The sequence below is a fragment of the Patiria miniata genome, unplaced genomic scaffold (genome assembly GCF_015706575.1).
Source record: "Patiria miniata isolate m_02_andy unplaced genomic scaffold, ASM1570657v1 HiC_scaffold_20, whole genome shotgun sequence".
In the NCBI taxonomy this organism is placed as follows: domain Eukaryota; kingdom Metazoa; phylum Echinodermata; class Asteroidea; order Valvatida; family Asterinidae; genus Patiria; species Patiria miniata.
In genome coordinates, this window is record NW_024037059.1 from 2,012,301 (window position 1) to 2,035,750 (window position 23,450).

Genomic DNA, 23,450 nt, shown 5'->3' on the forward strand with positions numbered 1-23,450 from the left:
CGGCAGGAGAAAGAAATTGTGTGTGTCTGCCTAATCATGTTGTTGATCTTGAGTAGAAACGATGGCCAACGCGATATCATTTTTTGATTTAAACCCCAAGAAAGTCGTCTCCAGCTTGATTGACTGACATTTGAAAGCAAAGACAAATTGCCAAGGAACAATGGTCCCATCAATTGCAGTTGTTTACACTGGTTGGGGCATCTCCACCAAAAACTGTCCAATCACAGCTGAGGAATCTCGGCCAAGAACCATACAATATTCTAACTGGCCAATCAGAATGAAGTCCAACGGATATATGCAAATTGTACCAATTTAATGTAAATTGTAGCCCCGCCCAGTATAATCTGACTAAGATTTAATGTGAGGCCGATATGCTCACAGCCGCACAACTTTCCAACAAGGGAAGTCCGAGTGTTTTGTGCAAGGCAGCAATCGCAAGACGACTTTTGAAAACATAGTTGGACGTTGTATCCTCCAAGTTTGATTCACTGATTCAAAATGAACGCCACACAACTTTCTGTTGATCTGGACCTGGGCAATATTAATGTAAGTTCAACAATTGCAACTCCTGGATTTATCACAAACTCTGGATCAATTGTCTTTAACATCATCAACTGCATTCTTCTGGTGTTGACAACACTTCTTCTTCTGACTTTTAACCCTTTCTGTCTCGTAATTCTTACACATGTCAACAACATCCAGGAAACGACCAAAATATTTCTGAGGTCCGTTACGGCTGCTGATCTTGGCATTGGAATTTTTATGGCATTACCCACTACTATCGCCGCAATCACAAAAACTCAGAACTTTGACGTAGACGCACTCTGCAGTATACAGGCATTCCTGGCTCTACTTTGTAGCTACAGTACACTGCTGTCGCTCCTGTGCTTGACAGTGGACCGGTTTATAGCTGTAGTTTTTGCACTTCGCTATCCTTCTCTTGTGACGACAAAGCGAGCACGGATCGCCGTGTGCTGCATGTGGGGTGTTGCCTTTCTGGCAGTTGTTGAGCACAGCATTGTGGTAAAATGGAAACCAGGGTACTATGAACTCTTTTTGTCGTGTGTTTTTCGCCAAGAAAAGTCCAATGTCTTGCGCCATATGACTACCGTACACACATGTATCTCCATAAGCTGCCTGTTGGTGGTATTTATAACGTACATCAAACTGTTCCTGATCTCGTGCAAGCATGCTAAGCGCATTGCAGACGACAATCAAAATGCTCGGGGTGAAGCGAGGCCAGCCAACCGGTTCAACACCAAGACCTTGAAGACCGTTCTTATTATTGTGACATCCAGTTTCATCTTCATGATGCTGCCGCTCCTCTTCACAACTCTACAACTCTACAAACCATCCAGCTCAGCTCAGCCGGCAATCTTATCCATGTTCATGCTTGTGTTGCCCATTTTGACAAACAGCTGGTTCAATGGGTTCGTCTATTACCTGGGCAACAAGGAGTTTCGACAAGTGGCTCACCGTCTCCTCAAATCTTACTATGAACGTCTGAGACAGCATGCTCCATTCTGAGGAAAACAACCAAGGTTATGACCACAGGGGCACAACGTCATGTCAGACCCGCAGAGTCTCTGCTTAGTGACTTTCTGCATGAGTACTCAATAACAGTTATAACAAGATACACAGTCAGGCAAGGACTGTAGAATCCACTGCTGCAGTATGACTGATGCTAGCACTTTAAATTTTCATTAAAAGTCCATTTCTCTGTGAAAAGAATCTTTAAGCGATGTTTCAAGGACATTTTCATGGGGCTTATATAGGACTAATCCTGCAAGGGTATTTTCACGTTTTTTTAATGACCCTGGCCACTGAGGATTATCAATGGTTATACATAACGGTACAGTAGGTCTATCTGCATGGGTAAACAAAGGACTTTCTTAAGGGTGTTTTCACGGACTCCTAATCTGGCTTAATATGTTGAAAAATCCGTGAAAATTTAGTTAACTGTAATTTCAAGGGAAAATGGCTCTTTAACGAATTTCTCTGGGATGAAGATGTTCATTGTGACCAAAGACGACACAGATCTGTGCACACTCCGTGCTTGTGATGAGTAATCCTAGAAAAACTCAGTAAAAGTAATGAGCAACTTTGCACCAGAACTATGAAGAAAACAATAGATTAACTTATCCTGAACTAGTCAACTCTTTGGGACTAGTTTAGAACTGGATTACACCAGAGTGATGTCCCAGAACAAGCTCAGTTAAATCCATGACCAGGTTCACACCAGAGACATGGTAAACCAGTTGGATAACTGACATCAAACTTGATCCAGTTTTGCAATTTAATCGACAGAGTGTGCCAAAAAAGTGCAACATTCAGAAAACAAATAATTAAAACTGTTTGTTATTTTTTCTTCTATGAATTATTTATTACATTAAAGCCAGACTATTTCTCAATCCACTCCTTTTTATCCCATTCCATTTGGGCCCCTAGATCCAGAAATACAATCAGATAAGTGAAGGGGTGTTAATTTCACTTGGGCACTCTCACCTGGGCATGCTGAATCTGGGTTTAAGCATTAAATAGGCATTCATAAATACCTAAGACAGTTTACGCATTCCTATTGGTCGAGAGCCCGTCACGTGGCTGGTCTTTAACGGATGATAAAGACATGGCTAGCTGGTCTTAAACACTTTTCCAGTGTCACGATAAAATGTGGACTCCTAAAAATCCAGTGCCTCTTATCGTTTCATTGGTTGAACGTTCACAATCCTCACGTAGGCATGCGCAACACTACCAGGGAGTCAGAATTTTATAGTTCTAAATTCAAAACGCAACGCGCCAGATGCGTTCTGCGCGACATCGCGCAGAACATGATACGCGCGCGTCAATCTCCATAAAAGGGTTGTTTACATCTTACTCGCCAGCTGAACACTCCATTATTTTGCAAGAGGGATGTTTCAAAAAGCATAAAGTGAATTTGTTGAACAAAATCGGGATGTTTTGAACGAATTATATGATTTTTTTTACCGAAGAGGTATTTATGAATGGGAATAAATATGTGCTCCGTCGGTATTTATCACTCTGTTTAAGAAGACCACTTAGAGTCTGGGTGCTGATAATTACCCTCGCCTCCGGCTCGGGTAATTATCAGCACCCGGACTCTAAGTGGTCTTAAACAGAGTGATAAAAACCTCCAGAGCACACATTTATTCCCTTATTAAAAATAGGCATTGAAGTTGGTGACATCACAGGTGAGAGTGGCCCAAGTAAAATTACACCCTATCACTTAATTGACTGTATTTCCCTCTTTACGTTTGTTCTGACAATCACTTGAAGCATGCTCTATTAATGCTGTCAATCAAGACAAAACTAATTATAGCCGAGAAAAACAACTCTTCGAAAATGACAAGCCATCACTGGTAATGAAGAACTATACGCCAACCTTAGATGGGAAAATTGAAGTCACTTCATTACTGCGGCACAGGCATGAAAATGATTAAAAACAAATTGAGTGTTCTGACCAAACACGTTTTGAACGTGTGGACGAAATGAGGACTGGTGATGGACAACTAAAGTTAATATCATGGGGCCTTAATAGTAGATATACATTGATAGATAGGGACTGTTTTTATTATCATATCAAACCAAATTTACTCATAAAAAATGCTTCAATATAATGGACAATATGTCACAAAAGAGATTCAATGTTCTTGAAAAAGGGGAGTTACCAGGTTTTTTTAAACAACTGCTGTGAATATATTGTAATGTTATTTCTAGTGCTTATTTCTTTTTTTCACAAAATACTAACTTTTTAAGGTCAGTAGCTTTTTAGAGCAAAAACGATAATTTTGTTGTTCTAAATGAAAAATGTGTACATTTTTATAGTGTTTTTAGTAATGACAATTGTATACATTTTAATAGTGTTTGTTAGTAATACAGGAACTGTATTGCACACAATTATGTAAATATGCGCACATGGATTTCTAAAGTTTTCATTGCAAGAGCAGCTTGAAATGTAAAATTTAGCAAAAATTCAGAAAAAAAATATCCATCTCAAATCTTGCACTTCTAAAGAATATGTAGCATGAGTAATGTGTTTAAATGTAACAAGTGTCTTTATTGTTCTTTTGTAATTAATCAAACCCAGGCATGCAACTGTGAATTTAGAAGGAAAAAAACAAGGAAATTCCAAACCATGTAAGACTTTGTACAGGGTTTTTCAATTTGTAATGGCATTCATGAGAAGTAAAAACACGAGGAAATCAGCGGATCCGAGAAAAAGTTTTCCTACAACAAACGTATAGTACTAGTAGCAGCCACACCGCATCATTTACTGTTCCTAAACCTTCCAGACTCCACACAAATATGTACGAAAAGATGCCAGAGTCCACAGAAATATGTAGGAAAAGATAAAAAGCCCATAGGATCCTACAGAATTCCTACATTGAAGGTTAAAGGGCCCATGCAATGTAATTTTTTAATGCAATCCTTGAAAATGCACATTTGTGTCCCATTTAAGCTGATTTTTAATTTTCGTTTTGCCATTTTCAAGGGTATTTTGGTGCCATTTAGGTTTTTATGCTCATGTACATTTTCATATTCATGAGCAAAAGTGTGATGTCCTTTCAGGCAGAAAGCTCTATACAGCATGGAGCTACAGCTATTTCAGTACAAAAAAAGTTACCAAAAGTTTGGATATTTTGCTGTTAATAAATAATTCTTATAGTAAATTTTCTTTTCTTTTGTGATTGTGTCAGTACACTGGCAGTAAGCCAATGAGCAAACTTAGGCTCACAAATGCTTTCAATGAGCACATTTTCGGGTTCACATTTGAACAGAAAACCCCTAAACTGTGTCTTCCTGAAATGATATCCCATGTGTGATGTCGAGCCGCAGCCAAGTACATGCGGACATGGCTGAACTCTAATAAAGGTCTAATTTAGTCAGGCAATACTCCACTGCCAATCCTATCTCCTATGACTGTCATTTAATAACCAGCATCGCATCATTGTAAACTGCCATGTTGAGCTGTCTGCACGCACAGCTGACATCAAAGCCAAATTTATGGTCATCATCTCTCCTCAGTGAAAAACCCATTATCGGCAGGAGAAAGAAATTGTGTGTGTCTGCCTAATCATATTGTTGAGCTTGAGTAGAAACGATGGCCAACGCGATATTACTTTTTGATTTAAACCCCAAGAAAGTCGTCTCCAGCTTAATGATTAACATTTGAAAGCAAAGACAAAATGCCAGGGAACAATGGTCCCATCAATTGCAGTTGTTTACACTGGTTGGGACATCTCCACCAAAAACTGTCCAATCACAGCCAAGGAATCTGGGCCAAGTATCATACAATATTCTAACTGGCCAATCAGAATGAAGTCCAACGAATATGCACATTGTACCAATTCAATGCAAATTGTAGCCCCGCCCAGTATTATCTGACGAAGGTTTAATGCGAGGCCGAAATGCCCACAGCCTCACAACTTTCCACCGAGGAAGTCTGAGTGTTTTGTGCAAGGCAGCAATCGCAAGACAACTTTTGAAAACATAGTTGGACGTTGTATCCTCCAAGTTTGATTCACTGATTCAAAATGAACGCCACACAACTTTCTGTTGATCTGGACCTGGGCAATATTAATGTAAGTTCAACAATTGCAACTCCTGGATTTATCACAAACTCTGGATCAATTGTCTTTAACATCGTCAACTGCATTCTTCTGGTGTCGACAACACTTCTTCTTCTGACTTTTAACCCTTTCTGTCTCGTAATTCTTACACATGTCAACAACATCCAGGAAACGACCAAAATATTTCTGAGGTCCGTTACGGCTGCTGATCTTGGCATTGGAATTTTTATGGCATTACCCACTACTATTGCCGCAATCACAAAAACTCAGAACTTTGACGTAGACGCACTCTGCAGTATACAGGCATTCTTGGCTGTACTTTGTAGCTACAGTACTCTGCTATCACTCCTGTGCTTGACAGTGGACCGCTTTATAGCTGTAGTTTTTGCACTTCGCTATCCTTCTCTTGTGACGACAAAGCGAGCACGGATCGCCGTGTGCTGCATGTGGGGTGTTGCCTTTCTGGCAGTTGTTGAGCACGGCTTTGTGGTAAACTGGAAACCAGGGTACTACGAGCTCTTTTTGTCGTGTGTTTTTTACCAAGAAAAGTCCTCTGTCTTGCACCATATGACTATCGTACGCGCATGCATCTCCATAAGCTGCCTGTTGGTGGTATTTATAACGTACATCAAACTGTTCCTGATCTCATGCAAGCATGCTAAGCGCATTGCAGACGACAATCAAAATGCTCGGGATGAAGCGAGACCAGCCGACCGGTTCAACACCAAGACCTTGAAGACTGTTCTTATTATCGTGACATCCAGTTTCATCTTCATGATGCTGCCGCTCCTCTTCACAGCTCTACGACTCCACAAACCATCCAGCTCAGCTCAGCCGGCAATCTTATCCATGTTCATGCTTGTGTTGCCCATTTTGACAAACAGCTGGTTCAATGGGTTCGTCTATTACCTGGGCAACAAGGAGTTTCGACAAGTGGCTCACCGCCTCCTCAAATCTTACTATGAACGTCTGAGACAGCATGCTCCATTCTGAGGAAAACAACCAAGGTTATGACCACAGGGGCACAACGTCATGTCCGACCAGCAGAGTCTCTGCTTAGTGACTTTCTGCATGAGTACTCAATAACAGTTACAACAAGATACAGTCAGGCAAGGACTGTAGAATCCACTGCTGCAGTACGACTGATGCTAGCACTTTAAATTTTCATTAAAAGTCCATTTCTCTGTGAAAAGAATCTTTAAGAGATGTTTCAAGGACATTATACATGGGGCTTATATAGGACTAATCCTGTAAGGGTATTTTCACATTTTTTAATGACCCTGGCCACTGAGAATTATCAATGGTTATACGTAACGGTACAGTAGGTCTATCTCCATGGGTAAACAAAGGACTTTCTTAAGGGTGTTTTCACAGACTCCTAATCTGGCTTAATATGTTGAAAAATCCGTGAAAATTTAGTTAACTGTAATTTCAAGGGAAAATGACTCTTTAACGAATTTCTATGGGATGAAGATGTTCATCGTGACAAAAGACGACACAGATCTGTGCACACTCCGTGCTTGTGATGAGTATTTCTGGATCAAGGGACCCAAATGTTTTTCCCTCTTTACGTTTGTTCTGACAATCTCACTCAACGTACTCTATTAATGCTGTCAATCAAGACAAAACTAATTATAGCCGAGAAAAACAACTCTTCGAAAATGACAAGCCATCACTGGTAATGAAAAACTATACGCCAACATTAGATGGGAAAATTGAAGTCACTTCATTGCTGCGGCACAGGCAAGAAAATGATCAAAAACAAATTGAGTGTTCTGACCAAACATGTTTTGAATGTGTGGACGAAATGAGGACTGGTGGTTGACAACTAAAGTTAATATCATGGGGCCTTAATAGTAGATATACATTGATAGATAGGGACTGTTTTTATTATCACATCAAACTCAATTTACTCATAAAAATGCTTCAATATAATGGACAATATGTCACAAATGAGATTCAATGTTCTTGAAAAAGGGGAGTTACCAGTTTTTTTTAAACAACTGCTGTGAATATATTGTAATGTTATTTCTAGTGCTTATTTCTTTTTTCACAAAATACTAACTTTTTAAGGTCAGTAGCTTTTTAGAGCAAAAACGATAATTTTGTTGTTCTAAATGAAAAATGTGTACATTTTTATAGTGTTTTTAGTAATGACAATTGTTTACATTTTAATAGTGTTTGTTAGTACTACAGGAACTGTATTGCACACAATTATGTAAATATGCGCACATGGATTTCTGAAGTTTACATTGCAAGAGCAGCTTGAAATTTAAAATTTAGCAAAAATTCACAAAAAAATATACATCTCAAATCTTGCACTTCTAAAGAATATGTAGCATGAGTAATATGTTTAACTGTAACAAGTGTCTTTATTGTTCTTTTGTAATTAATAAAACCCAGGCATGCAACTGTGAATTTAGAAAAAAAAACAAGGAAATTTCAAACCATGTAAGACTTTGTGCAGGGTTTTTCAATTTGTAATGGCATTCATGAGAAGTAAAAAACGAGGAAATCAGCGGATCCGAGAAAAAGTTGCATGCCTGAAAACAACATTCATTTGAAATCTCTGTACGTTGATCTGTTCCATAAAATGGGCCCAAAACTGATAAACCGTCTCAGGTATTTATGAATGAATATTAATATCGACTTCAGGACAAAAACGTTGTCACTTACGGCAAATGTTACCCCGCTTTAAGTGCCCCTCCTCACAAGCCAATCCAGGCACGGATGGAACACCAGCGCTGCTCAGCGTCTCAAAGAATGGGGCTAGGGATTCCTTGACGGAGTCGTCCAAGTCATTCAAGAGAACTCCTTGAAGTCTGGAAATAAGAGTGTTGGCCGGCAGGCTTGACTTGAGTGAGAAAGCATGGTTCTGTAAAGAAAGAGCAATTAATAAAAAAGGACGCATTTAATTTAAGGCTGTAAGTTTATGGGTAGTCTGGGAACTAGATACAACAAAAATACTGCAAGTAAAACTTGCGTGATCCTCCTGGCAGTTTGTATACAGGCAGTTAGTAAGGACAGATTTCAGTGTAAGTAAAGTCTGTCCCGAGCCAATGTGGCTCATCAGGCCGGCGTTTATCTCCGGTTTCAGTAGCATGAAACGACTGAGAATATTTCTACTCCCCCTGGATGGGATGCCAGTCCATTGCAGGTTACTCCCCAGCTAATGTTGGTACCCATTTACTCCTGGGTGGAGAGGGGCAAGTGGGGGTGAAGTGCCTTGCCCAAGGACACAATATATGACCAGCGGCTGGATTTGAACCCCTGACCCTCTGATCATGAGTCACGAACCCTAACCACTAGGCCACACACTCCCCTGTTTTCAGTGTACCTAACCAAAATAACCACATATCAAGTTGAACTTACAGCTTCGCCTCGGGTACTTATCAGCAATCCAAACTCCAACTAGTCTTAAACATAGTGTTTAACACCTCCTAAGCACACATTTATTCCCTTATTTAACACACGTTGACAAACAGCCGTTTTACACTCTAAATTTAAACTTTTGCTTACAAACTAGCACCTGAGAATGGAAAAAGTGCTTTGCAGTAGATTGTCACTACATTAGTGAGAACTACAATTGTTGCTATTTTGACGTTGCAAAGGAGATGAATTTTGGTTCAGGACCACTGTAACCAAAAAACTGTGTTCACATGGGCCTCTGGTGAACCTGACTGACGTTACAACTTCAGCAGATTCACACCATTTACCCACCTTGTCCAGTAACCCTAGCAACGCATCCTTGTCCACATCTCGTCTCCGTCTGTCTCCTCCTGTGTCTTGCCCCGCATCCACTCCACCATCCTCCATCCCGCAGGACACAAGTACTCCCTCCTCCACACATCTGTCGCTGCAGAACCCCGGCACCACCTTCTCCAGCCGTTTAAAGATTCGCTGGTACTTCTTCCTCAGCTTCGACTTGGCATCCTCCGTGCTGCAGGGACCGTCGAAATAGCGGATGGATTTCTTGGACGGTGATCCAGTGTCCCCAACTTTTTCTGTTTGAAATAATGAAATTTTGAAGAAGAAGAAAAAAACCCATAAAACTACAAAGTCTTTGTAGCACGCAGCAGAATCTACTGGCATTGACTTTTTCTCACGATGAACTTCAACAAAACAAGATTGGTACAACCAATGTTGAGGATGGTGGTTTTGTTCAAATTGTTCTATAGGACAACTTTTTAAAACTCACTGAAGCACTGAGGCCAAGCATTGCCCAAATTCTGCAAGGCTGCCGTGCTGACATCCAGCGCCTGCCATTCACTGGTTCCCACATCCCCCGACGATGGAGAACACACGTAGAGTGCAGCAGGGGGCCGGTGGAAATCGTACCCCTCTTGACAGGAGACAGCGCAGACAGAACCATCGTCCAGCCAGCTCTCACATAACAGGGCACCGTGGAGAGGTGGTTCCATGTAGGGACACTCATAGGCTGGAATAAGAAAACAAGCAAGGGTACCAGGGGAAAAGGGACAGATTTGAAACACACGAGATCACCTTTTTGTATTAGGCAATATTAAAAGTTTATGTCTCGAACAGTTGTTGTAAGTTGAACAATTGGAAGAAATTTTATAAGCAATGTATTTTACATCAGCAGTGTATGCCTAATTCTTTCCAAATGCCCATGAAAAATAAATATATTCTTCCTTTCAAAATTAATTTTATCCAGAAAAAAGGGAAAACCAATGATCAAAGCATCATGTTTTCTCACGTTTTAAGGACACCGTGAAGTTGCAATACGCATGGTGCCCGGCTTCGTCTTGGGCCTGGTACCACACCTCCTTGGGTGCATCGAGGGTTGCCAAGATGCCATCAGCCTGACTACTGGTTTCCATGGATACGACCTCTGAGTTGTCCTTAAACCTCGGTGTGTCCCATGAAACCTGGAGGGTCTGGGAGCCGGTGATTTCCATCACGTCTGCGGGGCACGTGAGAATTATTGGCGGCTCCTCATCTAAAATTAGGAAACGGTACAAAAATCATCTAAAGTGCCGTGTGGAGTGCTATGGGCCAATGGTTGACTCATGTGCATGGGTACTGGATTCAAACCATGACAGGAAACATGGTGTTTATGTTTTTAGGAAAGTTTGACTAAGGGTGCATTCGAGTAGCTCACCGGATCGACTGGGGGTAAAGGCAGATGGGTTAGCCACAACAGCCCGGCTAATCGAACAGTCAACCGCGGGCCATCACGATCCTCACATGACGTCCGTAGCCATGGCCGAGCCACTGACAAAACGCCCGTTTCAAACCGAGTCTTAGTTTGAGATTTGAGATTTGAGGTTGCAAAACTAAAACAAGTTGGGCTGGAATTATATCCTCTAAGGTCGCAATGAACTCAATAAATGATTACTTTTTGACTTTAAATAAAGTTGATTTTTGGGTCCATTTGAGATTCCCGCTGTCCGGCCACCATATTTGTCGGTTTCATGGAAGAATGCTGCATGTGTATGAAGTATGTCCACCACTGACTCTGCTCCATGAGCAGGGTCTATGGTGGCTGACCCGGGTGAGCCCCGAGGAATAACGTCAGAGCTACTCCAACGGCATGGGACTAACCCGTGTCGATCTGTGTGAGCTACTCAACCACACCCGATATATGTGTTACTTGTTCATACCCTTTATCTTGAGACCTTACTTGTGGCGATCTATATTTATCAAATACACTACGGTTGGTGTCTCACCTACAACTTCAACACTGAATGAGCACTCGGCATGTCGTCCCATTTCATCAGTGGCTGTATACCCGACTTGGGTCGTTCCGATTCGTAAGACTACTGGCGGCTCAGCAGTAGAGGCGACAGTCAACTGACCGCTAGATTGGGCCTGGGGGACAGTCCACGTGACCGTGGCAGACGGGCGGCGGTGGTCAGTCGGCACGACTGTATTATTGGGACAATTTAGCCAGAACGGGGGTGGAAGGTCTGAAGAACGAAATTAAAGCAAAATGGTTATAGTTTCTGAATCATGCCATGATGCCCGGGTGTGAATCTTAATTAATGGAGGGTCATAACGCTTGTGTTCTTGGGTAAGACACTTTACTACAATTGCCTCTCTCTACCTTGGAGTATAAATGGGTACCTGTGAGTGTGAGGTGTTGAGGCACTGGTCTAAAGCAGTATAGAAGCATCACTTTTTATTATTAAATCTACTAAACTATGATGAAGATTTATGAATCTTGGGCACAAACTTAAGAAATAATTATCACAGCAGACGTACCGTCACATTCTGGTGTATGTCCAATCCACACCGCTTCGCCATCCTCTGTAATCTCACAGACTATTGGTCCATCGTTGGACAATACAAAGCCCTTGCTACAGATAAACGAACACACTGTGCCCACAATGTGATCAGAGTCATCGCAAACCACTTGTCCATTAGCAGGGAAACTGGGAACGGCACAGAACTGCTCAATAACCGGAACAGCTGAAAAATAACAAATTGATTTGTCAAAACAAATTAATTTAAGTTTTTCAAAACTTAAGGGCAATGCTGAAAATAGGCTCACTTAACCACTTTGCGCCGGGATTATTTTTGCCGAAAAATTCCAATTTTCGCAAAAGGCAACATTTTTCAAACCAACTTCTGATATACAGCTAAACGCCACAAATACTGATTCGCAACACTAATTTCAACAGTATTTGTACAATATTTCTTGCCGAAACCTCATATGTTTCAATACTCCGGGGTGTGCACTGGAGCGTAAATTGTACAATAGGCCCTGCACAACGGCCAATTCAAGATCAACACACGGTCCGCCTCCATAAGAATTCACGGACTTTGTGTGGGTGTACAAAAGGCACGAGGGATTAGCGTGTTTAGACGTCACCCGGAGGCGAGTCGAAGCAATCTTCTGAACCCGTCAGCCGTGCCTGTGTATAAGAACAGCCGGTGCGTGTTATCACGTCCCCCAATTACCTTCACAATCGAGAGTTGGACTGCTCCAAACCGGTTCCCCATCCTCAGTAATCTCGCAGATGATTGGTTCATCGTTAGCCAATTGAAATCCTTCGTTGCAGTTGAGCGAACATTCAGTACCAATGCTGTACTCGGGGTCAGCACAAACAACCTGACCATTCGTGGGGGAATTGGGAGCTATGCAGAAGCTCTCAGTTACTGGAATGGCTGAAAAAGTGAAAATTAAATATGGTTTGCTTTGTTTTTCAAACTTGACAGAAACGTAAAAATAGGCATCACTCGAAATCCACAACCAACTACCTTCACATTCAGGAGTTCCACCCCTCCACATCGCTTGACCATCCTCTGTAACGTTGCAGATGATTGGTCCATCGTTGGCCAATTGAAATCCTTCATTACAGGTGAAAGAACACTCAGTGCCAATGCTGTAATCTTGGTCGTTGCAAACTACTTGTCCGTCAGCAGGGGAACTTGGAACAGCACAGAACTTCTCTGTAACGGGAATGGCTGAAACAAATTCAAAACAAAATCATCAGATTTATAATTTGAGTTTTTTTAGGCAATGGCCTGAAAAAAATCCTTCTCTCAAAATCTGTAATTACCTTCGCATTCAGGTGCTGCACCCCTCCAAATTGCTTGACCATCCTCTGTAATCTCGCAGGTGATTGGTCCATCGTTATCCAATAGAAAGCCCTCGTCACAAACAAAAGAACACGTAGCGCCAATGCTATATGCCGAGTCATCACAAACCACTTGTCCATCAGTGGGGGAATTGGGAACACCGCAAAACTGCTCAATATCGGGAATGGCTGAATAAAATCAAAACGATATCATCAGATTACTAATTTAAATTGTTTTCAAAACTTGAGAGAATGATGCAAATTTACAGACGGCTCTCAAAATCTTACCTTCGCATCCTGGAGTCAGACCATTCCAAACTGCTCGGCCCTCCTCCGTAAGCTCACAGGTGATTGGTGCATTGTTGGCCAATACAAAGCCCTCCTTACAGCTGAACGAACACTCGGTGCCAATGCTGTACTCAAGGTCATCGCAGACCACACCTCCGTCGGAGGGAGGGACGGGAGTAAGGCAAAACTTCTCGGTGACAGGAACAGCTGCAAACGATAAAATCGAAAGAATTGTGTTGCGCCCTGACTTTTGCTCCAACTTAATGAGACGTACATATCCCAACCTAAGCTGGGATCGATTCTCAACTTAAGTGTTCCAGTTGCAGAGCTGCCAACTTTGAGTAAGAGCTGAGAGTGAGAATTTGGTGATGGTTGATGAGAAGTAATCATGATAATGCAAGCGCAAAGCCCTTACCTAAAGGTGTGCGTTCGGGGCCCGCTTTAAAAAGTGAACTGGTGGGGGCTAATCTCTTACACAAAAATCTGTCCTGAAACACAATGCCTTCTAGGTAGCTTATATAGACGGTGGTAGGGAAGAACAAAGCTATTGACATTTGACAATACACACGTTTTGTTTCAAAGGGTCACACCGTGCTGACCGGCATCAGTGGGCAAACAATGTGTCCAATGTGAGCTAGGAATATTGACCCCGGTTCATCGGGTAAACAATCGACCAATGAGAGCTGAAAGCGATTAGCCCTCATCAGCGCCTTTGTGCAGGGTGGTAGATATGTCTATTCTTGCTCAAACAATGTATGAACAAGAACTTCGTTCAACTTTAAACAAAGTTCTTGTTCACACATTTTTTGAGCAAGAATAGACACACTTGCAACAAGAGAGGGCGCTATTCAAAAATAATGGTGGTTCCATAGACATATAATAAAACCTAGACACGACATTATCTGCTTTTACGTTGTAAATTCTGTGAGCAAAACGGGCTGCATCATGCGGCTTAATTACGCGATGCGCGAATGTCATGCATATGGCTTCGATTTACGCGCATACTTCTTAGTTATTCTTTACGCGCAGCATTTTGCTCACAGGCGCAATAGCAAATGTCGTGTGTAGGTTTTATTATATGTCTATGGGTGGTTCTTGTTAATCGTTTAAAAAAAAAACATAATCAGACACATCTGCAACAAGGAAGGAGGGCGCTATATTAAATCAGTGGTTCATTTTGTTCATTTATTTTTTTAGACTGGTTCCCAGTTCCTCCACTGTCCTTCGGACTTTGAATGTAGGGACCGGTAGCGGGTAATAGATTAAGAATATTTCCTTCTAATGTATGTAAATTCATGGCCTTAAATGGGAACTAACTACTAGCCCCCATATTATGGGGTGCTATATTAACACAACTGTGATTGCTCATGCACATTTGCAAAAGAGAGGGCGCTATACCAACATAATAGTGGTTCTTGTTCATGTATTAAAAAAAAATGAAGTCACAATTGCAACAACAGAGGGCGCTATATTAAAACAATGGTGGTTCTTGTTCATTGTAGCAGACCAGTATAAACTGCTACATGTATAAACCCCAGTGATTAATATACGCCCGCTTCCGAAGTTCAGGAAAATACTCACAACTCTCAAAGGCATTTGAGACCCCCATCAATTAAAGCTTAATTCATAATCTTTCATTTTTTGTTCAAATTTTGGAGTGTTTAAATGATTAACCCCTGAAGTAGTCCCATCTCGCTAAAATTAAAAAAGATATTTGTGCTCCATTGGCATTGAAATCTAGACCAACTGTACTTTTTGTAGGGCCCAATTTCATCCAAATTTCTCAGAAACAAGAGCTCGCAGTCCTGTGCCTTCTCTTTTTTTGCAAACCCTCAAGTTCATGGCCCGTAAAATGCTCTTATACTACTAAATTGAGGGCATGTAAATCGTGATTTAGCCAGCACTTGCAACAAGAGAGGGCGCTGTATTAAAACAATGGTGGTTCATTTGTTTTTTAAAAATACACACTTTGAACAAGAGAGGGCGATATAACAAAATAACAGTGGTTCTTGTCCATGTATTTTTTTTGAAAATCAAAGGTCACCTTTGCAACAACAGAGGGCGCTATATTAAAACAATGGTGGTTCTTTTGTTCTTTGCTTGTATCATATTCATAACCATGCGCACCATGGGCTAATATTAATTTGGCTGCCCGGCCGTATTGTTTAAACAAATTCTATGGGGGCTCGAATTTTAAAACAACAGTGGTTATTGTTCATGCATTTATTTTTTTTAAATAGACACACTTGCAACAAGAGAGGGCGCTATATCAAAATAACAGCGGTTCTTGTTCCTAAAATAAGTTAGGCCTATGCATTTTTTTATGATGTTGCAAATTAGTTCAACCATCAACTGCCAAAAAGTGCCATCACTCTCATCATGCTTATCAAGGAATACAAATCCACTTCACAAAAAAACCTCCTATTTACCTTTTCTGAATCTCAGCCGTTTCCAAGTTCCTGACTGTGACTATGTGAGCACATTTTACACGCCATGGTTTAAATAATGTGGGCTGTTCTGCTGCCGATCCGACTACCGTTGTTTTGATATAGCGCCCTCTCTTGTCGGAAATGAGTCAATGTATAATACGCACGTTGGTCGGTTTCCGTCCCCAATCGCAACGAATAAACTAGACAAACGTTTTTCTCCCCATTTTTACCCTCGTGCATCTCTTGATGAGCAAGTATTCAGCGAATACTTCTCCCCCCCCCCCCCCAAAAAAAAGTTTTGCAGCTGATATAAAATGCAAACTTTTTGCCAGCGCGTACACACCGTTAAGTTAGTGTAGCGCCCTCTCTTGTCAATATTTCGTAAATTGTACAATATATCAACTGTTAGAGACTGCTTTTCAGTCCCTCCATTGTCGTTCTCAATATTTATAGTGGGATATAAACGCATTTTTTGGCCAGTCTCCCTAAATAAACTCTTAACCAACCGAGTTAATTCGTTTTCTCACTAGTTACAAACGGTCAACGGGCGCAGTAACTGAATAATGTGCGTGTCCGTCTTCCATTGTTTTAATATAGCGCCCTCTCTTGGCGGAAATCACTAGTTAGACTGGCTCTTAGTCCCTCCACTACGCGCTTTCATCATAATGGGGGTCACATAGTAAGGAGTCCCCGGGGCAGTACCCAATCGAATGTTGTGTGATGAGTTTTGAAAAACGTAGTTCGTCCTGTTTAGTGACGCCAATTCATTTACTAATTCAATAACATTTATCAAAAAAACTTGCAAGTGTCCCCCATTGTTTTGATATAGCTCCCTCTCTTGTAATCAACAAAACTTGCATGCTAGACTAGTTCCTAGTCCTCTCATTATCGGTCACGTCACACAAGGGCCAGGGACTTCATGCTCGTATTATGTGTAAGTTTTCATCAATAAAATCTAAACTAATTCACTTCGTCATTTCAATAACAATCAAACAACGACAGCAAAAGAAAGTTGGTAAATACCCGAGCAGTTCCCGACGCTGCCATCCCCGATGTAGCCTGGCTGACAGACGCACTCAAATCTCCCGCTGTCCGTTTGGCAGGCGCACCGTGCTCTAGAATCGCAACACGGGCCGTTTTCCGCCGCGCAGAGGCCGCTGCAACGGTCGGTGTCGACGTACAGGAACGTTGGGCGTGGTGGAGGTATCTCTGAGTCAAAACAAGTCGGCAGAAACAAACGCTGTTCAGAAACTCAGTGTGTAAGTGAAATATGAACTTTCATGAGTTCTCTAGAGTGCACGTCCATCCCCCCCCCTCCAATTTCCTCAGATGATTGTTGTCAAACCTCTTTGTTTACGATCTTCAGTTTCTTTCGGAAAAATACGTACTATGATTAAATTTGCCATGGATGCCTTGTGAACCTAAGTGTCATAATATTTAAGTAAAAAGTAAAAAGAGGTATTGGACACAAGATCGGGCGGAGGTTTCCCTGCTGAACGTGACGCACTTTATTTCATCCCACATACAAAAAAGTGATCGATTTATGAAAAAGAGCTTTTCATTTATTTTTGTTTTTTGTTGGGGGGGGGGGGGAGGGGGAGGTATTTTGTTACCGTACCTTCCGTAAGAACAGCCGCCAAAGGCTGCAAATCCTCCCACTTATCCAAACGGAACATACGATCAGCCGTCGCTATGGCAACCAGCTCCTTCTTGTTCGCTCCTTTGCCGATGCCGAAGGCGACGATGTTGGTCCCGTCTGTGCGCATGCGCTGTGCATACTCTGTGGGCGAATCCTCCCCGCGTGACCGGCCGTCCGTTAGAAGGACCACCAATCTTTGACGGAAAAAACATGGGGTTTTTTTATAAGGAAAAAGGGCCCTTATTATATACATACAAGGCAATGAGCCTCTTGGGGGTACGGGTATGGGGATTACAGTACATAGGGAGCGTAGGGAAAATAAACAACCACCACAAACCTCATGTCATTGAATACATTATCAAACATTATAAAAGAAAATTATAAAATAATAACCATTTCATTTTAATAACATATTAGGAGCTAGTCCTACCTTTCGGATCCAGGTCTTGCAGCCTCTAAAATCTCATAAGCTCTCATCATGCCCCCTCCCAAGCACGATCCCGGGCCTCCGATATAGTCAACCGCTTCCAACGACTCCAAGAAATCACATTTCGAGAAGTCAGAAGATGACGACGCCCCAATAAAGTCGACTCCAGTCTCCACCTTCTGGCAGCTCGCGAAGGCAACAACCGCCGGCCTGGTCCGGTTGGAGGCGTGCGAGAACAGAGACGCGACGTCCCGGGCGAAAGGCTTGACGACCTGCTTGAAGCGCTTGGCGCGTACGCTCTGAGTTGCGTCAAGCACGAAGACTAGCTCTGTTGGACGCTCCGTCAGCGGGGAGATGAGCGCTCCCAGCCGGGCAGCTGACTCACGGATCTCCCCGGTGGCGCCTGGTAGGACTTCGTTCTCGGAAGTTTGTCGCGACACCCTCTTACAATCCGAGGAACAGAACATCAATGAAAACAACATAAGGCCCACCACGGGTGAAAGAACAACTACACGAAACATTTTTTCTTCTATAATTGGCGGACAATGTTATTGGTTGCGAGAATGTGTTTATCGTGATCCTAATGTCTCCATCCTTCATTCATCCGATCCTGAACGGTCGGGCGGGATTTACCAGAACGCCAGTGCACTGTGACAGACCAAAGGAATGCACTTATCAAAAAGTTGTTCTTACTCGTCAATAAGAGCTTTCTGGATCTTGAACTTGGCCAGATTTCCCCAGAGGGCTCGGTAATTGTGTTATTTCTTCCATTTAAGTCAATTACCAAGTGCAATCTTTATGGGAGGAATGTTTAGCTAAACCCCGGGTGAGATTTTGGGTGATATGGATCCGTCAAGACCCCCCTTGTTAAGTTTGTAGTCAGTGGACAGTAAATCCTAGGAAACTGTTCCCATGGACAGGGGACAGAATTCCCAGGGTTACAGAAATTCCTTGTGGCGAATACTCGCCTTCGACAATCACCCCTGCACCCGCCTACTACGGCGCTGCATCATCATCAAAATAATGGATATCTATTTAAAAAAAATCAGAGCATGTGTCTTGCTGAGACACAATTTGTACTGAAAGCTGACACTTTTGGACAAATTTACAAGTGTTTTGGAGGGTCAGAGTTCAAATCCCATTTTCTCAACATCAAAACTCACCACGTCCAAAATATTGACCAATAGGCGATGAGAGGCAAAAGAGAATGAGACCAAACAAATGCATCGTTTTCACGCGTCAAAAATATCTGTGCACTTTACAGTACTGCTTGCATCTCCACTACTTTGGGACTATAGAGGAAGCATTGTTCTTGAGTTGCCCGAAAGTTCATTGTGGTTGATGGAAAGTGCATGTACTTCACTTATCAATGCAATCTAAAAGACATATTGACATGTGACTCGACCATCACCTTGTTTTGCAGGTTTTGGCGACAGGCGCACAAGTTTGATTGCAAGGAAATCATTCAAGTAGACGCAATGCGCTCTAAATCGTACAAATAATCAGTCGCTCAAGCCATCATCACATCTTTGTTTTGACAGATCACGTACTATTAGTACGTCATCTGTCAAAAAAAGCAAAGCAGATCGAGAAAAGATTGTCTTATCTCTCCCGCTAAAAGCCTGGATAGGTGTTTTTCCCCGCCAAAACTTTTTTTGCCTCCTGGGGTAATTCAAGCAGCCACTGCATGCCATTGTACTCTTTTCTCGATTCATGCAAAGTTCGACTGGTCTCAGACTGCTTAGTCAGCCTTAAGGAGCATTCGTGCGCACGCGCACTTGGTCAGGAAATGACGTCGAACGCTAGACGAGGTATCCGATTGGTCATTTCCGCATGCATGCGTATCGTATCTCCGTCAAACCGTGAAGGCTAGGTTTGTGTAGATGTGTACTCGAACGCCATCCCATCTTCGCTTCCCACGCGGAATGTATAACTTTGACACCCATCGTGTTAATAGAGACACCTTTGTGGAGAGGGCAATTAAGGTCAAATCCTTGAATCAACACAGCACTCCAGGGTTACGGCCCCTGCATGGTCTCTGAATTCCAACTTTGTCTTTCATAAAAAAAAAAAAACACTCCAGAAATTGGCGGTTTAAAAGGTTTGGAGTGTGCTATCTGGGCCACCGTTAAATGTAATGGACTTGTTCACCTTTTTTTCAATCAGATAAACGTGACAGGTCGAACTTCGTTTTGGCTGCAATTCATGGCTTCAAATATTAAAGAAAATGAACTTCATATAATCCTGCGCTTTTCAAACTGTAAAGCGTTTACAGAGGTAAACGATCTTGTAAGTGTCTCATTCTCAAAACTCCAATCTTCTGTCAACTTTCAGTAGTTCTGCTTTCGAGAAGGGTGGTTTCCTAAAGCACAAATCATTCACGCGTTAATTTGAAGTAAAGATTGGGATGGGTCAGATATCAATAAGACGTTTTTACAAGGTCCTAGTATCATTTAAAGTACATGTAATGCTTTTTGGGTGTGGCACCATGCAAATAGATTTTGAATTGATAATTTTCTAGCATTACATTAGTTAGGAGCTTTCCAATGAGACATCACATGAAAAAAATCGGCCCTTGACAAGTAATCAATTAATTAATTTCAACTTTTGAATTAAGAGTGGGACACTCCTAATTCGTTCTGAATAGTATGCGCAATTTCTGAACTAGAGCGCGCCATTTAAAACCACCTTGTTAAAACTGTAAGGCCTGCAAAAGCAAACAAGCAACTTTATTAGTTACAAGACATTATGTTCCTTTAAATTTCGTTCGGAAAATTTTGAAGAAGCACGCATATGCCAACTTTAATTACAAAGTACAGCAATTAGAGAAGCCGATTGTTATGGAAGTGAAAAAAATAATGTCAACTTTAATGCAATGACTAACAAATGTAATGTATGGTTGCAAGTTCGTCAGTAGCACTTGCATTCGTTTGCATAGGAGGAATCGACAATTTTGTGCATTATTTTGTTGGAAACGGTCCCACTGATGTGGTGTTCGTGTTCAACTTCAGCCCTTATGACCCCACCTAGATTGAGCAAATTTGGCTGGACACACGCGCACGGACGAAAAAGTGCAGTACCCACTCGGAGCGGCTACTCCCCGGGCCTGGCCGTTATTTTCCGTCAGCAGCCTTGTTTCCGCCCGGGGTGCTATTAGATGTCGTCGTTAACACTACAGGCGTCAATTAGGTCAAATGTATGTCCAAGGTCAGAGAAGAAAATAGTCAAATATTGAATTATGACTGACGAGATTTGAGTATAGTCATAGACGATTCTTAAACACTGACATTGTCTCTGGCTATACGTGATTACATCTCTGGATTAATTGGAAGTCCTCATTCTTTTTAAAAAATTAATTAATGAATTAATTAATATGATAGAACTGTTACAAACTGTCCCCCCAAAACCCAACCCACTTCCTCTCCCATAGCTTTTGTACAGGCTGGTCACCAACTGCCAGAACCCCTATGGATTAAACCACTCAACTGTCAAAATCTGTTGAAGGGGTTTGATAAATATGACGTCATTGAATGCTGCAACTACTTTTACTGCAATTCCATAGGCCTTATGCCTAGCAGCCAATGGCTTTGTTTTGCTGGGATATGCATAGGTGAACCTTTTTGTGCCTTCATCATGGTAACTGAATTAAATCAATCATTGCCAGGCACTCACCATGAAACCGGAAGTGTTTCCATACCTTGACATCACTTGTCAGTTATGCTTCAATATTTTCTCTGCTAAATTTAACTTTTTAGGACATGTTATCACTTTTCTGATGGCTGATACGCCACTGCAGGGGAAAAATAGTGATGGCCAGGTTTTGGAATCTTTCCGTTGACAAACTTGCCACTGTCTATTGTACTGATTTGAGCCCAATTAACAAAAAAAATTACAATGGACATAATTTTGGCTTTATGTTAATAACTCTTGATTCTTTCTGTGCGACAGAAAAATGGATCGATGTTGATCCAACGGTACGAGAATTAGAAGCAAGTGATGGAAATGACATACACTTCTGCTGGGGCAATTTCAAAGCAAATCTCAGTAAATCTCATCCAAGCCCCATTTTTTTTGTAATAAAAAAGGGTTTAAATTGCATTTCAACCACACATTTTGTTTCTCAAAAAGCTCCATATTGCATATAAAGAAAAACGCAGTTTAATATTGCAGGTAATTTGAGGAATTTATTTATCACATTGTTACAAAAAATCAGTTAATTTGGCTACCCAACCTACCCCATGATTTGCAGTAGAAAAGACTTAGAAAACACAATGCAATCTTGTTAAACCAATTAAAGGGCCCATGCAATGTAAGATTTTTTAATGCAATCCTTGAAAATGTACCTTATCAATTTTTCGTTTTGCCATTTTGAAGGGTATTTTGATGCCTTCTTGGTTTTTATGCTAATGGAAATTTCATATTCATGAGCAAAACTGTGATGTCATTCCGGGCAGAAACCTCAATGCTACAGCTTTCTCAGCACCAAAATGTTGCAAGAAATTTGAATATTTTGCCGTTGTAAAGTTCGTTTTCTTTGGTGATTCGTTGTTGGGTTAGTACATGGCAGTAAGCCAATGAGCAAACCTTTCTCACAAAATATGTATTCAATGAGCAAATTTTGGGTTCCCAATTTGAACAGAAAACCCCTAAACTGAACAGCGTCTTCCTGAAATGACATCACAGCAACAGCGCCCTCAGTTCTCCGGTAAAGCATGGAAAGTTTTAAATGTTTAAAAAGTGTGTTTTGCAATAAAATCTACCAAAAAGGGCTATCGAACAGTTTCCATACGTTTAAGAGGAGTAGAAAGTTGCACAAATGTGTTCCTCAGAAAAATTCATCACATGGTCCCTTTAAGACAGCAGAATATGTACATGTACATAACAAGTGGACAGACAATATTCTTATTTTATCAAGTTAAGAACTCTTCAGCCCAAATTCGTACAAAATAATTCTTCCTCTTTGATACACATGTATATAAAAACTGTGCGTTAGGACTTAAGTATTCTGGGAAATATTACTTTCATTTCCCTAAATTCTTTTTAATTATCATCCTTATTGCATGCAAGGACAATTATATATCCAAAAGAAATTCCCTGCACTCATTTCCAGAATCTTGATTTTCGCAACAACTCATTGAGAAGTACTCTTCTCACATGATGACCATAAAAAAAAGATAATGTTGGTAAAATTTGCAACCACGCCTAAAAACAAGCACGCATTTTGTGTACAATACTCTGGACTAATGATGTGCATCGGGTCAGATTGACCAGGCCAAACCGACCCGAAACACTAGAGACATAAACCGAATCCGAACCGAACCAAATCTTAACTACCTCAAACCGAACCGACCCGACCCAACCCGAAAAAAACCTAAAACCTTGCTTGGACAAAGTGATCACTTTTTTGTGCCTGCCCTTACCCACGTGGAATGAATTCTTTTGCGAAACCATCGTCTCTCTCTCTCTGTCATACTCAATTGGTTGATCGAGAGACACTCCGCTATATGGTATCATCACGCGGTATCATGAAAACTG

General features: G+C 41.5%; 1 protein-coding gene across 1 annotated transcript in view; it reads right to left on the reverse strand.

The window, feature by feature from the left end:
- The window catches only part of LOC119727201, a 35,740-nt gene extending 17,358 nt beyond the window's left edge, over nucleotides 1-18,382 (reverse strand). Inside the window, exons 1-13 of the mRNA XM_038199062.1 lie at nucleotides 17,919-18,382; nucleotides 17,468-17,682; nucleotides 16,873-17,058; nucleotides 13,421-13,627; nucleotides 13,115-13,321; nucleotides 12,813-13,019; nucleotides 12,513-12,719; nucleotides 11,814-12,020; nucleotides 11,279-11,518; nucleotides 10,306-10,548; nucleotides 9,787-10,026; nucleotides 9,309-9,592; nucleotides 8,265-8,463 (exon numbers count right to left, since the gene is read on the reverse strand). Of these exons, the coding sequence (XP_038054990.1) occupies nucleotides 8,265-8,463; nucleotides 9,309-9,592; nucleotides 9,787-10,026; nucleotides 10,306-10,548; nucleotides 11,279-11,518; nucleotides 11,814-12,020; nucleotides 12,513-12,719; nucleotides 12,813-13,019; nucleotides 13,115-13,321; nucleotides 13,421-13,627; nucleotides 16,873-17,058; nucleotides 17,468-17,682; nucleotides 17,919-18,382 (3,106 nt within the window). The remainder of the gene's footprint in view (nucleotides 1-8,264; nucleotides 8,464-9,308; nucleotides 9,593-9,786; nucleotides 10,027-10,305; nucleotides 10,549-11,278; nucleotides 11,519-11,813; nucleotides 12,021-12,512; nucleotides 12,720-12,812; nucleotides 13,020-13,114; nucleotides 13,322-13,420; nucleotides 13,628-16,872; nucleotides 17,059-17,467; nucleotides 17,683-17,918) is intronic.
- Between the last annotated feature and the right edge of the window lie 5,068 nt (nucleotides 18,383-23,450).